General features: G+C 48.4%; 2 protein-coding genes across 17 annotated transcripts in view; one reads left to right on the forward strand and one right to left on the reverse strand.

Moving 5' to 3' along the window:
• GlnRS (Glutaminyl-tRNA synthetase) overlaps positions 1-18,768 on the forward strand; it is a 93,970-nt gene that overhangs the window by 43,172 nt on the left and 32,030 nt on the right. For 2 of the 3 annotated variants that reach the window (XM_086988041.1, XM_086988040.1), the window contains one exon: positions 119-217. The exons of the other annotated variant lie outside the window; for it this stretch is intronic. In XM_086988041.1, the coding sequence (XP_086844167.1) occupies positions 119-217 (99 nt within the window). The remainder of the gene's footprint in view (positions 1-118; positions 218-18,768) is intronic. 3 annotated transcript variants of the gene reach the window in all.
• Positions 1-18,768, reverse strand: part of LOC111249159 (uncharacterized) — a 72,650-nt gene that overhangs the window by 42,007 nt on the left and 11,875 nt on the right. For 7 of the 14 annotated variants that reach the window (XR_015327074.1, XR_015327072.1, XR_015327073.1 and 4 more), the window contains exons 4-5: positions 9,317-9,427; positions 2,233-2,304 (exon numbers count right to left, since the gene is read on the reverse strand). The exons of 1 other annotated variant lie outside the window; for it this stretch is intronic. Coding sequence is in view for 6 of the 13 variants with exons in the window: in XM_086988042.1 (XP_086844168.1) it covers positions 2,233-2,304; positions 9,317-9,427 (183 nt within the window). In the remaining 7 variants the exon portion in view is untranslated. Of the gene's footprint in view, positions 1-2,228; positions 2,305-7,915; positions 8,211-9,316; positions 9,428-18,768 lie in introns of those variants that run through there. 6 more of the 14 variants (XR_015327077.1, XR_015327076.1, XM_022802653.2 and 3 more) reach the window with 6 other exon arrangements.

Raw genomic sequence — 18,768 nt, forward strand, 5'->3', positions numbered from 1 at the left:
CACCCTCTGCGCGACTGGCGAGTACCGCGGAAAACCTTTAAGCCTATCAGAACTTAACGCGAAATTCAAGTAGTAAGCACCTAGGAGAAAAGCTTGTTTTGCGGTTCTGTTTTTCCAGCCGGCGCTGCATGCCTTCATCTGGTCCTCGTCTCACGTGAGGAGAGCACGATACCACATGAGTGTTCGTTCCTACCCCCGAGCATATATAGACGTTTTGGTAAGTATCGTTAGCAGGAATTGCAACGGAAATAAGAATTCAGCTTAGAATCTACAAACCTTTGCGAACACAAAATGTAAAGCGCGCCTAGTATTGACAGTTTTACTGGAGTTGTACAATGCTGAGCGAAATTAAGCCAAATCCTCAGCACCCATTAGTCGTCCCCACGGCAAGCAGGGTACTTGAGATATGGTAAAAATTGTAAGAAACGAAAGACACAAAGAAATAATAAATAACGAAATAATCAGTAGTAAAAGGTAAGAGGGTGAGAGAATGTAGGGACGCAAAGGGACGAAAAGAGAACGCATGCGACGGTGTGTGAATGGTAAAAACTGGGTGTCCTCGGAATTCTCGGACCCAGAGCTACACATAGTAGACCGTGGGAAGCTGGACGGGGGCGTCGCACAAACCAAAACGGCAAAACAGAAGTAGGCACTCCCTTCTCCCCAATTTCCCGCACGGCTTTGATCGTGTTTGTCTCAACCTGGGAAGCAGGAGGTGGGGACAACAGCAGTCGACGGTAATGATGCTCGATGATGCCCGGTCAGCTAAATTTTCGACGCGTAAAACAAATTCGTTGTACGAGAGGGAATGGGTCAAAGAAAGGAAGTTATTTCTTTGCCGAACGAGCGTTCTTTGGTTTATAGACCCACAGACCGATGAGAACTCGTCCTGTTCTATTTGATAAGGTGATGCCATGCGATATTTGGCCGAGACAGTCCATAGCCCAAACGACTCTAAAGAATGGAAGGATTGCTCACGAAGCTATTGGTTTCTATAAAAGCCTACAGACCTTAGAAGCAGGCGGGGCTCTACCATTCGCAAAGAAAAGCCTTCATTCTTAGGTTTTTTAGCTGTCTCGAAAAAGAGCTGCAGGAACAGCCAAGGAGCACCCGCTTGATGTGATGCAAGATCAAAATGAAAAACGCGCGTAGTTTGCAGCGACTTAACGGAATATCGAGGTAGTGCGGAACGAAAGGCACAAAGTAGAGAAGTAGTAGTAGGTAGACTACTTGCTAGATTCACGTTTTGGATGGTGACTGGGGTCAGTGGCGAATCACCTGGCAGACATAATATAGGATGGGCCCCTACCCTTTCGACTTTATTTTGTCAATCGTATTTTTACATGCTAGATAAGATATTTACATGCTAGATATAAACATAGAAAAAGGAAAGAACTGAACAGCACACCATCGAGTGCAGAGTTAATAAAAAAAAAAATATAACAGAAACAATATTGTCTCAGCATTTGTGCGAATCTTACTCGGCCAGATGATGCGCCGGATCGATTCGGATCGTTAGTATCAATTTTGTATAGATAGGAGCATCGAGAGTCAGGCTAATGTTTTCAGTGTCTCGAATTGTGCGACTATTGGGCGCTGTTCCGTCGTGAGGCTCGCTGAGGAAAACGTCACGCTGTGGCTGTTGGTCCTACTGCAGGGGCAGTAAAATGATAACAGACGAACAGGCTTATATAGTGGTGGCGACACAGCTGCGGAAACCGCGAATTGGGAGGACTTGCTGGTGAGTAAATGGTTGGGCCTAACGGTTGCAACGCTGTGAAGCTTGTGGCAGTGGCGTGAAGGGTCTTCCCAATGAAATCGGTATTGGAATGATGTTGATAGTGCACAAGACAATCGTAGAGCTCGTATTTTTCGCCTACGGGAATTGGGCAGATAGCTCACGGACAGCGTTATTGGGGTAGGCGTAACAGACAACGTCATACGTTGTGAGCGAAGAGGAAAAGTCGTATGAAGATTTACCTAAACATATGTATAAAGAGAGAGAGAGAGCTGTATATCTATAATGCATACACAAATTCATACATATTAGTTTGAAGAAGAAGAGAGGTAAAATGAAGAATAGTGGGATTTATACCGTGAAATCTACGTGTTAAAAGCGCGACTAAAACATTCTGCACACATCTAGGAGACATTTTATTAGTCGTATAATGCGACCATATTAGAATAAGTGTCGAATGTCAACTATTATCGAATACCGTATAGTATTCTCACCGTGAAGTCGATATCGCCGTCAAGAAAGCACGCCACGCGTGGACACGTCGGGCCTTGAATTTCGTAGAGCAACTGCGAGAAGAAGCATCAGCAGGATGTGCCACTATTAGATGTGAAAATTGTCCTTTTTTTTACTAACATATTGTAAAAAATAATATATTGTGCTCACTGCTTATGCTAAGAGCACCTCTGAAAATAACGATCATGAATTCAGGCCATACATGATTCATGTAAAGCAGGCGAAAACGTGTAACACGTTGCCGAAAATGGAAACTCACACAGGTGGTACAATGTAGCCCACGCTTCGTGTAAGATGAACATATTGCTAAGTCACAATATTACCCCTATCCAACCAGTTTCCACCAAAACGAACACACACAGATCATAGCTGCAGCTTCTTCCTCATTTATTATCTCTTTAATACCGAACCATATCATTGACAATTTCTTTTATCTCTGAGAACTGTTCAAGTATTTCTTACCGGTGACACCTCATTTTCTCATAAAATACATGGGCCTTTCCCTGTAAATATTAATCCTACTTGAAATAGGATAAATTTGTTTTTCCGAAGAGGGTCAAACGTGCGGTTTATCGTTTTTAAATGAAGTTGGCCTCTATGATACCTCCACTCGACTACTCCTTGTTGTGTTGTATAATCTGTGCTGTGTCCATTGCCGGCGACGACCGTTGGTTCGCGCCGCTTGGCTTATTCTCAGTTGATTTTCTGTTTCTAGCTGTAGCGGTGGGGCCATAGTGGGTAATGACGTTTGCCCTGGGTTGCTTTTCTTAGCGCTTAGATCAGCGATTGATGCCTGCAGTCACCTAATTGTTTTTCCCTCATTGGTCCCTTACGCTCACCCACCCAGCCTTGCGGTATCATAATATCAGGGGAACACCATTGTGCTTATTTTGTGCTACATGGTTTACACAGTAGAGTGGCGGCAGTCGCCGACAGCGAGTTAGGCCCGTTGCCAGCTGACCGCTTGGCCTGTTGCACTGGGTGCAGCGGCAATTTTGCTGAACTATTATCAGCGAACGAAGGCACCTCTACACATTGTTCTTTTCAGTCCCTTGCCGGTTACGTTTTCTGGTGGATTTCCTTTAAAAATAGTCAAATCCTCTAACGGCTGTCGTGTTGGACTGACCTAGACATCACGGGCCGATCCAAGAGAGTGAGACGGTGCCCCAAGGGGTCAATCCACTGCCAGCCTTGTACTAGTAGCCTTGTAGCGGCAACGGCGACGAAGCTATCACCAGCGATGACTACGCGAACAAGACGGAGGCAAGCAGGACAAGACACATGGCTACAGCAAAAGACACTGAGCATCACATTGTATCCACGACAGCAAGCAGCAGCGCATCGTGGCGAGATGCTTCGAGAAACAGAACAGTATACTAACACAATGGTTGTCGATAGCTAGTGCGTTAGTCGGTGGGGCTGATCAGCTAAATCCCAGATAACAAAAGGAAAACAACCCCGTTTCGCGCTGCTGATTCGGCTGATTACACTGGTCTATTACAATTTATTGACAATGACGAGAACGGCAATAACGAAGACGTCGAAGGCAGTTATCATCACGTTGATGATAACAACGCCACTCATTGCTACTGGTGACATCCGGATGAAACGAGGGAATTTCTATGGTCATGGGTATCGTTTGACTTCTGTAATCACCGGTAACGTTCGTTTTTAGTTGAGAGACAAGGCGCCCCATAAAGTTTTGGCCGCGAGAAAAACAAGCGGTTGCTGATTCTTTACGCTCTCTTTACACCGATCCGTTTTTTGTCGTCAACGGTGGCGCTGTTGCGTGTACGTGTTTCTTGCCCAGGATATATATATATATATGTATGTCTATGCAATGGCGAGATCTTGTAAGGGACCAATCAGAGTAAGGCAGGGGTGCCGTTAGAGTTGAGAGAGGTCGAAGATGAAACTGAAGGAATGGGGGCCACTGCTTTTAGAGGCCACATACAGAGGACGAGCAAATGAACGAGAGGCGGCGTTCCGCTGCTTTGCAGGGCTGCTCCAAAGAGCGTTCCACACGAGGTAGAAGTAGTCGGATAGGAATAGAATAAAATTGACTGGAGTTACTTCGCTGACAAAATACCGACATCACAAAAGGTGTCGTCAGTGGCGGCTATGGTAGCAGGACGGGCTACGAGATACCTTCTTAAAGACGCGGGCACTAGTTCGTTAGACGCTCATTTCTTCTCGGGGAGCCCCTGTGTCTGTCGGGTTAGGAGAACTCATCGGAAAAACTCCTACCAGAGACGGGTCTAGCTGGAAAAAGGCAGGACACAACTGGGAGAAAGGAGGCAACAAGCGGTTGGTTGGCCAGTCACGTTCTCTTTTTGTTTCGTCGCGAGCAGCAGTGGTAACAGTAGCGACGGTGAATTCCGCGATGCCGCTAGAGCGGGGAAATGAACACACTGTCGTTGTCGTCGATTCGAAGTGAATTGTGGTGAAAGGCCATTTGGAGCAGTGCTGGTGACGGCGATGTTCATGGCTAGTTTCTAAACGTTGAGAGTGAATGAGAGGGTATGGCAAATTAGGGTGGCAGGATGGATATGGGGTTGGATAAGGCAAGAACAAGAGCGTATGGACTTGAGAAGATAACGAAGCTGGACTGACAAAGGTGAGGATGCGTGACTAGACGAGACCAGCAGGTGAACATCGCATCTCAGCAGCAGCAGTAGCTACGAGAATCGGCGGTCGTGGATGTAGCCTATGGGTACCAAAATTCAAATCGCTCAGTCATTCGAATACGAGAAGTTTAAACTCTTGGTATGCGGTTAGCTTGTACCCGTTTTCCATTCTCATTTCGCAGGGCCTGTTTACAGCCTCGCTGGCGGTAGTCCTGTCGAGTCGGCTGAGCATGTCTGAAGCGGTGATCTGCTGCATTACGTCACCAGAAAGTGTACACAAATAATGAGCTGTTACTTATTACTAGTACTTGCTCATGGCGGCTTTTCTGCTATAGAGGGCCAGCGGCCGGTCATTCGTCAAAGGGAATACCGCAGGAAAATTAGATGCTAAGAAAGGAACGCGGGTGATGTCTAGCAGTATCATCGTAAGTCGACGGGCTCATCAGGCGACGGATCGCTGAAGGTCCCTTCTCGACCTTTTCCGTTCCTTCTATTCCTCGCGATCTTTTTTCTTATGGCTGCTTAGGGCCGCGAAAAGGGTCTACTCTTCACCGCTGGTTTAAAATGTTACATAGGACCGGCTACCCTTTGGCCGCTGAGTACGCACTGGACTAGCCATAGTCGTCTATGTGTTACATACATATCTGTGTATAGTACACAATGTATATGTACACAATCTTGTTTGTGGTACGGTTTTCAGCTGGAAAACACTATATAATAGCGACCGCCTCGTCTGGGCCGCCAACTGAGCTTGTGAACATAGACAAAGCGTCCCCATCATAATTCCGTAACCAAGCAACTATGATCCCCACATTTGCCCCATCTTCCCTTTCGTCAGCCTCTGTTTCCTCTTTCGCTCTCATCTCGTCACTTTCTAACTCTAACCCGACAGCACAAGCCCTTAAGGTTCTCTCATAGCGGTACGGATCAGAGTGCGAGTCTGAAAAAGGGCAGCAGAAGGACGAAAAAAAGGAGGCAATAGACACCGAGTCTCGAGTGGCCAGAGTGTTCTTGTCGTCGTATGTAGAACGCAGGGTCACGGTGGGGGGTCTAGACTGGAGGTCAAATCATACGGAACTATGAGGGACAAAATAGGTGATCGGAGTCACGGCTCGCTAGCAGTCTCTTGCGGGCTTAGCGCCGTCGATTATCCAGCTACTGGCCTGTCTTCTCCGTACAGGTCGAAGTTGCCTGTCTTGAAAAGAGCCTCGCCTAGGCTTCTCAAATCAGTCAAAGTAAGCACTACCAGCACCCAGTAGCATCGTTGCCTTCGCCATTATTGACTCAGTTGCTAGTTGCTGCCAATGAGATCACCGTGTGCTAACACACGCATCGCTTCTTTCTATCCTCGCTACTTGTGTGCTGTTGCTCATGTTGTTTCGCGGCAGTGGCAGCGCCTGCGGCAGCAATAGAACTAGTGACCACTGCGATGACAGCAGCAACAGCAGCAGGAACAACAACGATAATAACGACCACAGCGAACAGCTGCCATTGTTAGCGGTTTCGACTGGCAACGGCCAATTGGCCGAGCTACGCTTTTGCAAGCATTGTGTGGCATGGCATAGTGGCCGCTGGTTCAGTCAAAGCTGGCTTTCGAACCCCTAACGTTTCCTAACCTGGCCTCTATGCCCCGTTTTACCACTAGTCCCTATTTCCCCCACCGCCTTCGAGTCAGTCCTCAGATTGCTGCTACTCGTAGGAGGGTCTTTCAAATTCCTCATGGCTAGCGAAGTCTTAGCCATGGAAGCAGTCGGGGCAGGCTCGCAGACTGGATGGGTCCGGGCCGAACTGGCCCGACCAACCGACCCAGCACTGAGTGCGAGAGATTCGGCGACGACTACACGATGAGGACATACTTTGTTTTTACAGAGAGGGGCGAAAGACGAAACGAGAAATAGATCGAGACAACGAGTCACAGAGCAACCATAGTCTGGTGACGACCTTGCGATGCGCTTTGAATGGTCTACGACCACGACAGAGGCAATTGTACAGCGGCAGCGGTGGCAAGTAGGACATTTTACTGCGACCAAGGCCGAGACGGCTCCCGATTGCAGGTCCTTGCAGGACCCCTGAATGGACCCTTGCCACTTCCCCTTTCTCGGCTGCCTCCCGCGCCGCAGTTGTGATTTGAGTCAACCGCCACTGCTGCCGCTGTTGACTGCAGGACCAGTAGCTAGTACCAGCGCCGCAATAGTCGCCGTGGGTCGTCACCACGGTCGTTGCAGCGGCTATGCCACTATCCCCTTACTGCCCTTATTCGATACCCCACTACAGTTGGTCTGGCAGGTGGCCCGCAAGCGAAATGGACCACTGACCGGTGTGGTGATAAAAGTGAATGACGGTTGGGTCGGCAGAGAACGCCGCTGCCGACAGAGTAAAGGCGCTCTAAAGTCGAGCGATAACGGGGCATGCCGCTCAGGGATGAGAAACTGAGTGCAGGTAGCTAGCACCGGCGGTGGCCTGCTGGGGGCAAACGATTGAGAAAAGTGGGATAGCTTAGCAGTACCAGCACTTGAAGGGAACGCGTTTTGCTTCGCAAACTGCTTCTTCCACCTTTTACTCCTCTCTAGCCCATAGCTTTGTTTGCTGTTGTTCATAAGAAAGACTATTTTAGAGGAACAAAGTAAAAGCTAAAATAAGGTCAGTAGAAATAGTGAAGCAGCGTAAGGTAAAGAACAAGTAAAGAAGCACCATCATAAAAAATAACTCTCCTGACGAGTGCTTTTACAGCTGCTGCTGGCAGAATTTGTCATCGCGTTATATTTTGGACAACATCATCGTATAGCAATGTCCAAATTAAAAAAAAATATCATAGAGTGTAGAAATGAACGTTCGAGAAGGTCCTTTTGTCGCAAAGGTTTCCGTCACGAGAGATTATCATTGCGCCAACGCTATAAAAAGAGAACAGCTTTATATGGCTCAATAACCACCGAATAGGTACTTAGAACGATATGGAAGCGGGAAATACTGTATATATAGAGCCTGACCGCGTACGGATATTACACCAACCAGGTAGCGCGACGGAAGCGATACTTACGCGATTAGAAGTTTGAAGGATATCGCGGATTGAAAATTAGCCAAGTAAATGACCGAACCAATCGAACGGGGTTGTTTCCAGCAACAAAGTGCTATACACTCATCGTGGTAGTCGTCGAAAAGCCCTGTACGACGTGCAGTATCAACGATGTACAATTGTTATATTCCGGATTCACACGGCCTCAGATTATGTCGCTCCTGGCTTTCTAGGGGAGAATCTCGTGCTACATTGGCGCGTCCGTAATGAACTTTTTACGTCTCCCTTACATCTTCAACACGTAAAGGCGTGCGTCTACCTTAATGAAAACAAACGTGAAAGATGCCGCGCTTGTTACAGCATATAAATTGAATTAAAAAGCCTTTTTGCCTATTGCGTGTGTGATATGACGTGTGGGAGCTGCGAAGTGAAGTTTCGACAACCCACAACAGTGGTAATCAAACCTATAAAATCTTACCCCATGATAGGCCAGGCAAATACGCAGTGTTAGAAAAGAACAATTTCTTAGCTAATGTATGACCTAACTTTCGTTGGAAGGAGTACTGGCTGGCAGGCGTGTACAAGGGCCGTATCCCGCTAGCAGACCCTTGCCTCTGGCCAAACGCAGCTTTCTCGTATTACTCTCGAACGGTATGAGTACCTAATAGGGGACACTATTATACCGCGGCCCCTCAATGTCGCGGTTTCGACAGCAGTTCTCCTGAGTGTGAAATAAGTTCTTGATAGGATTCATTTTACTTTTTATGCCTATCACTTCGTCTAGTCATCCATTGTATATCGATTTGCGATTAGTTAAAACATGGCTAGTGCGATGAAAGTGTGTACCCCGACGGCAGTGATAACGCTGCGGTTGTTTCACGGCAAATGCAGCGTGGAACGGTTGATAGCGAAGAGGAAATCCCGAGTTGGGTGGGAAGTTTTGCAGTAACAGCAGCAGTAGTAGACCGACCGTATACATATTAGGCTAGCCAATCACAACCTAAGGTTAACAAACCGTTTTGATTCTGAAGACGCAGAATCTGGTGTAACATACGAAGAGATTTCTGCTAGTTCTTGGAAGGCGACGGTTAGATCGAAATGAAAGCTAGTCTTAGAAGCAGCTCTATTGACTACTGCAATTGGAACAGCATGATTGATATCATGTTCGATAACAACAACAACAACAACAGTAAAACGAGAAAAACAAACAGCTGGAGCAGTGGCAGCAACGACGGCTCCTGTTTCCGCCGTCACAAACGTTCCTTTCGTGTCCTGCTTCTATTTGTTCTTCACTTTCGAATGTCACCACAATAACAGCCACTACTACTACTACTACTACTACTACTACTACTACTGCTACTACTACTACTATTACTACTAGTACAAGGCCATTCTTTTGCGCCACACGCGCACCCTATGTCCTACCTTTCCGTCGAGGTCGTTAACGGCGAAACGAGGCGAGACTCCAAACCACGTCTGCTCCTCGCGAATGACACCGATTACAGAGCCGGGAGGTGCCTCAATTCGCGTTTCCTGCTTTGCGTTGCAGCCGCGGAAGCATCGTCGTTGTAACAGCGGTCGGTTATGCAGATGTAGTTCGATATTGGCAAATGTGATCGACAATCCAACATGACGAGAAACGAACGCAGACACAAAATGGAAAATAAAGGCAGAGGTAGAGAGAGAAAAAGCATGAGGCAGTGAGTAAAGTGGAACGCAACGAAGGGATTGAAATAGATATCGATATCGAGTCGGAAGTCGACAATCAAATAGATCAGCGTTATAGAGGAACTGGCGACAAATTACGACAAATATCGCAGGAATCGTCTGAGTATTATCATGCAGCCAAAACTGTGATTACAGTAACTAGACAACAGCCGAACTGCAGCTGCGGCCATTGAAAGCCGACAGAGGCGGCAGCCAGCGTGAACAATGCTGCCGTGCATCACTCGTTGTTTCATTACGTCTGCACAATCGTAGCTTCCGGGTCAAGCGTCTCCTACACGGCTTCGGGCTTTTACTATTGAGAGATTAGGCGACGCCGACGAATTGAAATAGGTAGAGGTCGATACTTTGTACAGCCGTAGCGATTTAGTCGAAAAGCGGGGTATTTCCCTGCTACGAAAGGTTCGAGCTTCTACCGTCGGCAAAGGGACGCTAGTAGCCTCTACTAAGAAAGCAAATATTCTATCTTGAAGGGTAGGCGTAACGGAACTACGACCCCCGACGCTTCCATCTACAGTCTGGTTTCTACCGCTGTGCCGTTAGTTGTCGAGCTGCTAACAGAGACAGCGTCGTTGGTGTCGGCAATCTGGGATCCGGAGAGCAGATGGGGTCAAAGCAGGTCTGCTGCAGCCGCATAAACATATACCCCTTGATTCACGGCTTTCCGAACGGTGGACTCTTCCTCCGAAGGAGCTAGTTCCACGTGCAAGCGCCAATGGCTTAATGGGTCGATAGGAGAGTACAATGAGCAGGATAGTACGTCAGAAATGGTTTGAAAGCACAAGAAAGAGCGAATCACGACGTAGAGAAAATATTTTGTGTGGCTTCAAGTTATGTCGGTAACGTTAGTAGCTGTGCTAATGGTTCAGTAGTCTTCTAAATATACGTGTTACCAGACGCAACGAAAAATACAGTTAACATATGCCTCGGGTAAATAAGCCGAGAGCGGGGTGAACCGGAAGAGGAAGAACCGAGCGTCGATGTAAAAAGCAACGGCAACCACAAGTACACGCCACCCGAATGACTTAACGAACGAATGAACAACGGGCAGACGCCACTTGAGCGTCAACAGCAAGCGCATACCGCGCTGATGACTAAGATCGGGCCGTTGCTGTACCGTCAGTGGCAACAAAGTATTAGATGCGGCGCGGAAAGCAAAGCCATTGGCAGAGGCATGAAGAAGTCATGGAAGAAATCCTCTGCTTCGCTTTAAACCCTACCTCAACTATGACAAGATGGAGAAGAATGACGGCACGAACGGGTAGTCGCTTCACTGCAGATTTTTCTCACGAGAAAACGACGAGAAGAAACTCGTAACCGTCGTTGTCGTCAACGAAGAGCATCAATTACTGTTACTACTTTGAAGGAAGAGGCCAATGTCCGCGGCGCTGGTTACGCCAAGACGGGCATCGCTTAACCTAGTGCCTGTTGTGATTAAACTGCGCTAAGGGTACACGTTCCGAGCGAAGGTCGGCAAACGTGAAACAGCGTTTCTTTACGCCCCTTCTGTTACGGCAGTGTGGTTTACATACGTAGGCGCAGGAGGCAGTCCGCCAACAAAAAAAAATGGTAGGCACCATCAGTCTCCTTATTCCTTCATTCGTTTACTAGCTCCTGAACTGCAGAAACAGCTTCGTGCAGCAACACGGCAGGCGTAGCCGAGGCAGGCAGGCCAACGCAATATAGGTCAACAAAACAGCCTATTGTGCCATATAACAACGAATCTGTTGTCGCGGTATTGGCAGCAACGTAAAAGCTTCTCTGCATGAGAGAAAGGCAGGCGTTAGCTTATAAAGTTGAATCAAAACAATGCAAGACAAGAGGACCGGGGGTGCAGAAGCTAAGTGGAAACAATTCGCATTCGAAGCTCTGCATCGTTTGTGGTTTTGTTGGCGCCTGTATAACAAACGTCGGTACATGTCTTGCCAACGCCATTAAGACTACTAGCACTACTACCACAACTACTGCAACTACCGCTACCTAACACGACTGTGGTTCCTGCCATAATGCAGAGTAATACAGATGTAGCATGCTGCTCCCGTTTCGTAAACAGCTACACGTTCAGCCACCGACGCAGGCCCTGGTAGCGTGTTCGCTGCGGCTGCCGTCATCTCTGTAGGTCACATAAGGAGTGATCGTCTAACTCTCAAACGCGCAGACCCGATCACACGTAGTCCGAGCGATGCGTACGTCCACAAGCACGCACGCCACAGTAAAAACGCGAATGTACCGGTTCACCGACAGGCTCTCGACGTGTGCCAGACTGCGTGCTAACGCGAGCGTGGTGGCGGGCTAGTCGTCCCTTGCCACCCTCATTCCCGCTAGGCGCAAGCCCGCCTGCCTTCGTCGAGCAGATCTCGAGTAAGAAGAGGGAAGAAAAAGCGAAAGAGCTTTCTGGAATTGAATCAAGGTTGAGGTCGAGGAACAACGGCGGACAGCCGACATCGGCTTGGGGTAGTACCAGTAACACGCCTTTCCGTCGCGATTTCGCAGTTCGAGCGGCCATTACAGTGGCGATGCCACTGCCAGCATCGTTGAGCCTCTTTGCCGACTGCATAGAAGAGTTCAGGGAAGGGGGGGGAGGGGGCAACCGATACGGTGACAGGCCGCGGATAACGAGCCAAAGACACTCAACGCAAAGGGAAGCAGGGAGATTGAAACGGGACAAAATACAGAGATAAAGAGAGAGAGGGGGGAGGAGAGAGCGTTGCACAAGGGGCAACAACCAAGAGCAAACGCTACTATTCGTCGACGGCCAACGAAGGGGAAAGATTACGCTAACTTAGGACAAGAGATTGATGATAGAAAGAAAGATCTATGATGTTTCTCCATGTGTATGAATTATTCAGCCCGTGCGTATCTGTACCGTTACCATGTTTCGGCTTTTGCTGCTGCTAAGACTGCTATCAGGTTCTCCTTACGCTGTCTGCTTCGATCTTGTCTTATTCCGTCGTAGCTATACGGTCGACGTTGTAGCGCTCTGCAGAAGCCATTACGGTGGCGTCAAACGCTGAGCTGGATTTCACCGGCAGGTGGACATGCAAGCAAGCAGAAGATTGTAAGCGATGTCTTGACGATCATATAAAAGTAATGGGCTATGCTAAGTCGGGTTGCCGGCCGGATATTAGTCGAGCCGAGGGGAGCGAGGTTGTGCATCACTCGTCACCAGTGGCATTGAAACGTAACGCACAGGACACGGGAAACTGCGCGCTAAAAAACAACGAGCTCGATGGTAAGACTAAGATTTGGAACCATCCATAGTTTTAAGGTAGTGGATTGTAGGCGTGCTGCCAGGGTCATAGAAAGTATCGGCTGTTTCTAAGGATTTAAATTATTCCTAAAGAGCCAACCAACCGCCTGAACAGGTAATGCTTCGGTTTAGTGAAAGCGAAGAACAATACATATACGTCTCGTTTTCTATTTTGTTTTCCATGCACATTTACATTGAGGAGCTTCTAGATAGGTTGAAGTATACAACAGCAGCATCCGTGTGGTTTGCAAAGCGCGACTTCACAGTCCACTGAATGAGGATACGAATACACAAGCTTATAGGAGATAGTGTCATGAACATCTAGCGCATGACGTTCGCTAGAGTGACGCAAAACTGTTGTTTGAATCCGTGCTTGACCTTGAACAGCAAAACTCGTCCCTTGGCCTCGTGGCCTGTTCCCACTTTTAGCCCAACTCGGTTCAAGGGTCCGTATCAAATTCACAACAGGAGTAAAAGCACATACGGCCTTCATTGACATGCGCCCAATATACATAGGATGTAAAGGAAAAATGGTTTTGGCGAGGGTCCGCTCTGACTATTTTTTATGGCCTAGTTTCTCATTAATTTTCGCTGTATGTTCTATTTATCACCTCCCCTCAACAAGCTACAGAATACATTATAGCAGTAAGGGCATGTAGCAACGTGTTCAGGCCAGCCGAGTTCCGAAGTGACCGGAGGTAGATTTAAATGAAAAAATCACGGGAGTCGCTCTGAGCACAGCAACTTCGAAGTAAAATTCCTATTCATTGACGGCTCAAGTCATGATTTCGTGAGACGAACCCGAAGTATATCGAACCGCACAAAACTGCGGGTTACGATAAGAAAGCGCTATATTCAATTTTTTTTCTTCTCTACATTCGTTCTAATACAACGACTACACTTCGTAGCCAACAGCTGCTAACCAGTGTTGTGGCGCGCATCGGAATACGCAAAGCGCAGAAGGGAAGTGCTTTTGGGAACGTTTCCTTAACGAACAACGGCGCAGAAGGGCAATATATGTGGGCAATGACGCGGGAGTGTCTGGCCCGTCGGTGCAACCGTTTAGGCTCTATCAGTAAGCACCACCACCGCCATTACTAGCAACACGGTAAACGGAATGGCGACCGACCGAACGCCTGCCCGCCCGCGCGTTCTCGGGACCGTAAGTATAGAAACAGAAGGCTCTCTTGATGGGCTACTAACAACAGCAGTTTCAGTTATGGCTGCCAAGAAACAAGGCCGAGTACAGACTGGCCATTCACGATGATGCCGTTGGTCCGCTTTGAGTGTAACAAGTAATAGGAAGCTTATGTTCGGTTCTGGTGTAGCCTTAAAGCGTCTGCGAAAGGGAGCATTAACAATTCTGCGGCTACGACCGTTTCTGTCGTTTCGCTGTTAGTGGAACTATCCCCCCCCCCAAAGCTGATCAGCTGCCACTACAGTTGTATTGTGCTATCATTTCGGAAATAGAAAAAATGTGATGGACAAGATGAGGAAGTAGAAGGCGTTTGCCCGCTACTGGCTAAAGATTCAAAGGCTGCCGAAACGTTAGTTTCAGCAGCGGCGGTAGCGAGTGTGTTCATGGTCACCAACAGTCAACACTGGCCGGCTACATTTTAGCGGGGACTAGGCCGTTAATGGGCCAACTAATACACTGGGAAAGGCACAGAGTAAGACGATAAGCCACAAGAGAGCGAGCTTCCGTGCTCTGCTACTGTTCTCATCGCAGCCTTCGCAGCAAACTGCTGTAGAAAGAAGATGCAAGGGGAGGCAAAACGAAACGGGTGCAGAATCAGGAGAGGAGGAGCAAATGTTCACGCCTCGAGATCTCTTCCTTTACTTCAGCTCTGTTCAGATCGTTTCCTACTCTTCAGCTCCTTCTCGTTTTTGTGGATGCCAGTCATTTGTAGTCCGTTGATCGTTCGGTGGATGTTGGCCTGCATGAAGCAAGGGAATCGCTGCTGTTCGGTGTCCTCCCTATTCGCAGCCATGATGGTGGGTGCGGCTGCTGCCGCCCCCGTTGGCGTCGCCTTCTTACGATTACTTCGCTTCGCCCTAATACCTCATTTCCGCTATTATGTCTACTACTACTGGCACGCTCGCTTAGCGCTGACGCCTCGTCATCTGGCCTACACCAACTAGAGTAACGTCAAAGCGATCAACTGAGTCTAGTTCGACCGTTTTTTTTTTCTTATTGTCTTCTACTCACGGTGACAGTTCGGGCAAATTAGCAAAACGAAAGAAAGAGAAGGATCGGAGAGAAAGCAGAAAAGGTTAGGGGGTGGTCAGTGGTCGGGCGCAGTTTGGTGAAAAAAGGTGAAAAGTGCTAAATGAACGGCCGTTGATTGAGAAGATTGGAGGGATTGGGACGACTCGGCGAGTTCTCATAGAAGTTCGCGACAGCCGCAAAACTGCGCATTGATCTCAGCAAGCGAGGCTGTAAACCGGCGAGCGGCAAAGCAGGATTTCTAAGGACACAAGAAAAACGAACTTGAAGATGACCTTTGTCGCAGTAATAATGCTGCTGGTGACATTGGCCGCTTTCGACCATCATGCTTCATAAAATAAGTTAACAGCAATCAGTGGATCACTGCCATTGGCCGTAAGGTCATCGACAGTGGTTCGACAAATGAAAAAAGAAAATTTAAAGGAGTTGGCACTATGCTGAGCGCTTTTGCTGCGGCCTGCTTAGCCACCGCTGCCGCCTCTTCTGTCATCTGTGTCGCTCTGTTCGTGGCATCGATGACGTAGGCAAGGAGAAAGGCCGTCGACGATCAACGAATCAGCGGAACAGATCGGTGGCCATGCCTCGATGCTGCCGTTATCGTTAGTCATCGGCTGATAGTCGAGATGACCCCTAGTTAGCCCGCAACGAAAGCTCCGGTAGTCCCGGCGATAGAAGCTACCTACTCTGATTACTGCTAGGGAGTCGTTCCTAGTAAAAAGTTAGCTCCTGTGCCCCGTCAAGACAGACTAGGAGTAGAACAGAGACAAAGTGGACAAAATATACGTAGACGGTTGACGAGCACCAAACCCTCTAATCATAAGGTGAACCAGCCTACCCGACTGTGTGCCCGACAAAATGCAGCAGACAAAGGAGAATGATCTGCCGTAAAAGAAACCGGGTTCTATAGGCTTGGCCAAAGTGACAGAGGTAGCTGGCGCATGGTTGATCTACCTTTCATACAGGTTTGAAAGGGCAAACTGAACAACGGAAAACAGAAGACAAAAGGGAGGAGTCCATAAAAAGACGTGCTAATATAAGAATTTCAAAGTAAATGCACTTTTTTTTATCTCTCATTGCCATTTTGCCGCAGCTTGCAGCAAATGCGCGTCAAGCAAGACTTCGTCCATCGTCGTTAAGAGTTATTCGAAGCTCGAACTGATAGAGGTGGCCCCATCGACGAAACGTCGTGGGGAAATCGGATGATGGGTGAAAGAGTGAAAGTGACTTAGTTAAGGAGAGGGAGCAAAGACAGCGCTATGATGAGACCGAGGCTGTGGGTGAAAAGCAATACCAGCCATCATTGACTTGATCTCACCGATGCCAATAGCTAACACTGGCAGCCACTGTAGAACGTTAGACTAGGTAGAGATTACCGCCGGAGACTGAATCGTCTCTGGTCGAACTGATGCAGCGAATGCTACCATTGGTTCTGGTGTTGTTATTGCCTAGAAATGGAACAGTGTGGGCATGAGAAGGATGGATAAACAGTAAACCTTCTCATCGTTGCTATGGCCGACTGCTGCTAGCCCCACTACCCTGCGTCGGATTAAGCGTCGAAAGAGAAAAGCTGTAGAACGGTGGTCTGCAATTGGTGGATGCAAGATTGCTAAAGCTGAGCAGAGAAGCAGATAAACAGACCGAGGGTAATTGGGATAGGGCTGGTTGGCTTTGCTGCCAGTGAGGCTAGAAGTGCGGAAGTAATGTACGGGAGTAAAAGGTCAGGCAGGGATCGTTCTTCAGTTTGGCAGGGGCGATGGCGCTGGTGGTGGGGCTAGTCGTGATGGCGGTGCTGCTGTGAACACGCGTTTGTCGTGGATATAAAAGCTGCAGTAGCAACAACACATCATACAGTACGAGAAAGTTAAGGGAATGCATAGAAGAAGGCTCAGTCTTCATATACGAAAAGGTAATTGTGACGGCGACGACCGCGGGGTCGGGGGACGGTACGAAAGTCGACAGCAATCGTCACTTGCTCATCGACTAGCGCAGTATTGGACATTGCCCTGCGAAAACCTCCTTGTACCTTATGCTAACTTCACATAGCTCACGTCCTGCACGAAATCGGTAAGTGATACTGATCAAAACGTTGGGCTCGTTGTTACTGCCGCTGTCATTAAAGCACGCAGCACTAACAACAGCAATTCTGCCTATAATTATAGCGGCCTTATCCTTACTTGCTATCGTAGTGCCGTTTACTACTCGTTAATGGCGAGAGCAGGACAGTGCCGATTGCTGTTGCTGCTGCTCCTAAGACACTAGTGCAGCTGCAGCAGCAGAAACGCCATTACGGTGATGCCGCGTAGTTAGCGGTTTCCTGTTATGGCCGCGTCCTACTTGCTGTTCTACATACCCTTCGCAACTACTGCTGCTTGGTCGCGATAAACTGATGACAGCCATCGGGACGTATTGGACCCTGCGCGCCTCGACTCGATTGCCGCCAAGGTTTGCGCAAATCGTGATGGACCTCTCGGCCGCCGCCGCCCTGGACGCTGCTAGTGACTAAAAAGAGTTAACGGTAGGGAACGGAGCCTCTTGGTTTCCGCATCGCCCAGATCGCATACGATGTGGCAGCCCGTAATGAGGCAGGCTTCGGAGCAGGAGGCAGCGGGCAGTACAGTTTTGGGGAGAGGAATAATGGGAAATAGATGGGAGCATATGGGGTTCAGAGGGTTTGGAGCCGGCAAATGAAGGGAACAACGAATCAGGAGTAAGTCAACAGCTCCAACAGCGGGAGTGACGACGAATGGCTGACGGCGATGGCTGGACTTTTCGGGGTGTGAAGGGATATGATTCAATTTATCTCGTCGGTCGCCACTACCAAGCCTTCGAGTCGTCGTGAAATCTAGCTGCCTGCTGCTGTCGCTTTTGTATTTGGCCAGTAGCAACTACGAGTGGCAGCAGCTAAAGCTCACAGTGCTAGAGACGCAAAAGCGGGCAATACAGGAGACCAAAGCCAAAGGAAGCAAGTAAGTCAACCAACATGCGAGGATCTGCCACTAGCATGACGGAGATTCTCCGAAGGACTCTACTAATAACGCCGACGGCAACGATCATTCCACCATGGCTACTGTAATGGCCTAGTGACGATTCGGCACTACCCCAAACCCCTCGAAAAAGTATTCGTAACGACACAGCATAACGAAAAGTTCGGCGGCCTATCGGATAGAGGTGGACAGACTCTCGTGGGTCCCTGCTAACGACAAGAAGCGGCTAAGGATGTCGTTGAGGTTTTTACTGCAGCAGTGCCTAGCTAGATATATACACGTAACGACAATGAGGCTCGTCATGCGGGAGTCAATGTTTCCGTTATGTAAAGGCCAACACAGGCGCCCATTCTCGTATACAAAAGCATTGCATCTGCTGGCAGTAGCGATTTTCAACTAGAATCAGGCGGCCAGAGAGAATCAGTGTAGCACCCGCAGACCATCGGTATCAAGCAGGCAATAGGTGGAATAGTTAATCTATTAGGGACCAGAGTTTGTACCTGTGTACAGCTCCTTATGAAGCTGGTGAAGTAGCAACAGTATCATTTATTAACAGTTCTGCACTGTATAATGTCCAACGTAAAGTGATCGAGTACTTCAGTAGAAGTAAAATTATATAGCCATAGTTGTAATGGAAGTTGGCGAACAGCAATTCGCAACGAAGTCTGCACCAGTGGCGGCCACGGCCACC

This window comes from Varroa destructor, unplaced genomic scaffold (genome assembly GCF_002443255.2).
Source record: "Varroa destructor unplaced genomic scaffold, Vdes_3.0 BEIS01000004.1, whole genome shotgun sequence".
Taxonomy (NCBI): domain Eukaryota; kingdom Metazoa; phylum Arthropoda; class Arachnida; order Mesostigmata; family Varroidae; genus Varroa; species Varroa destructor.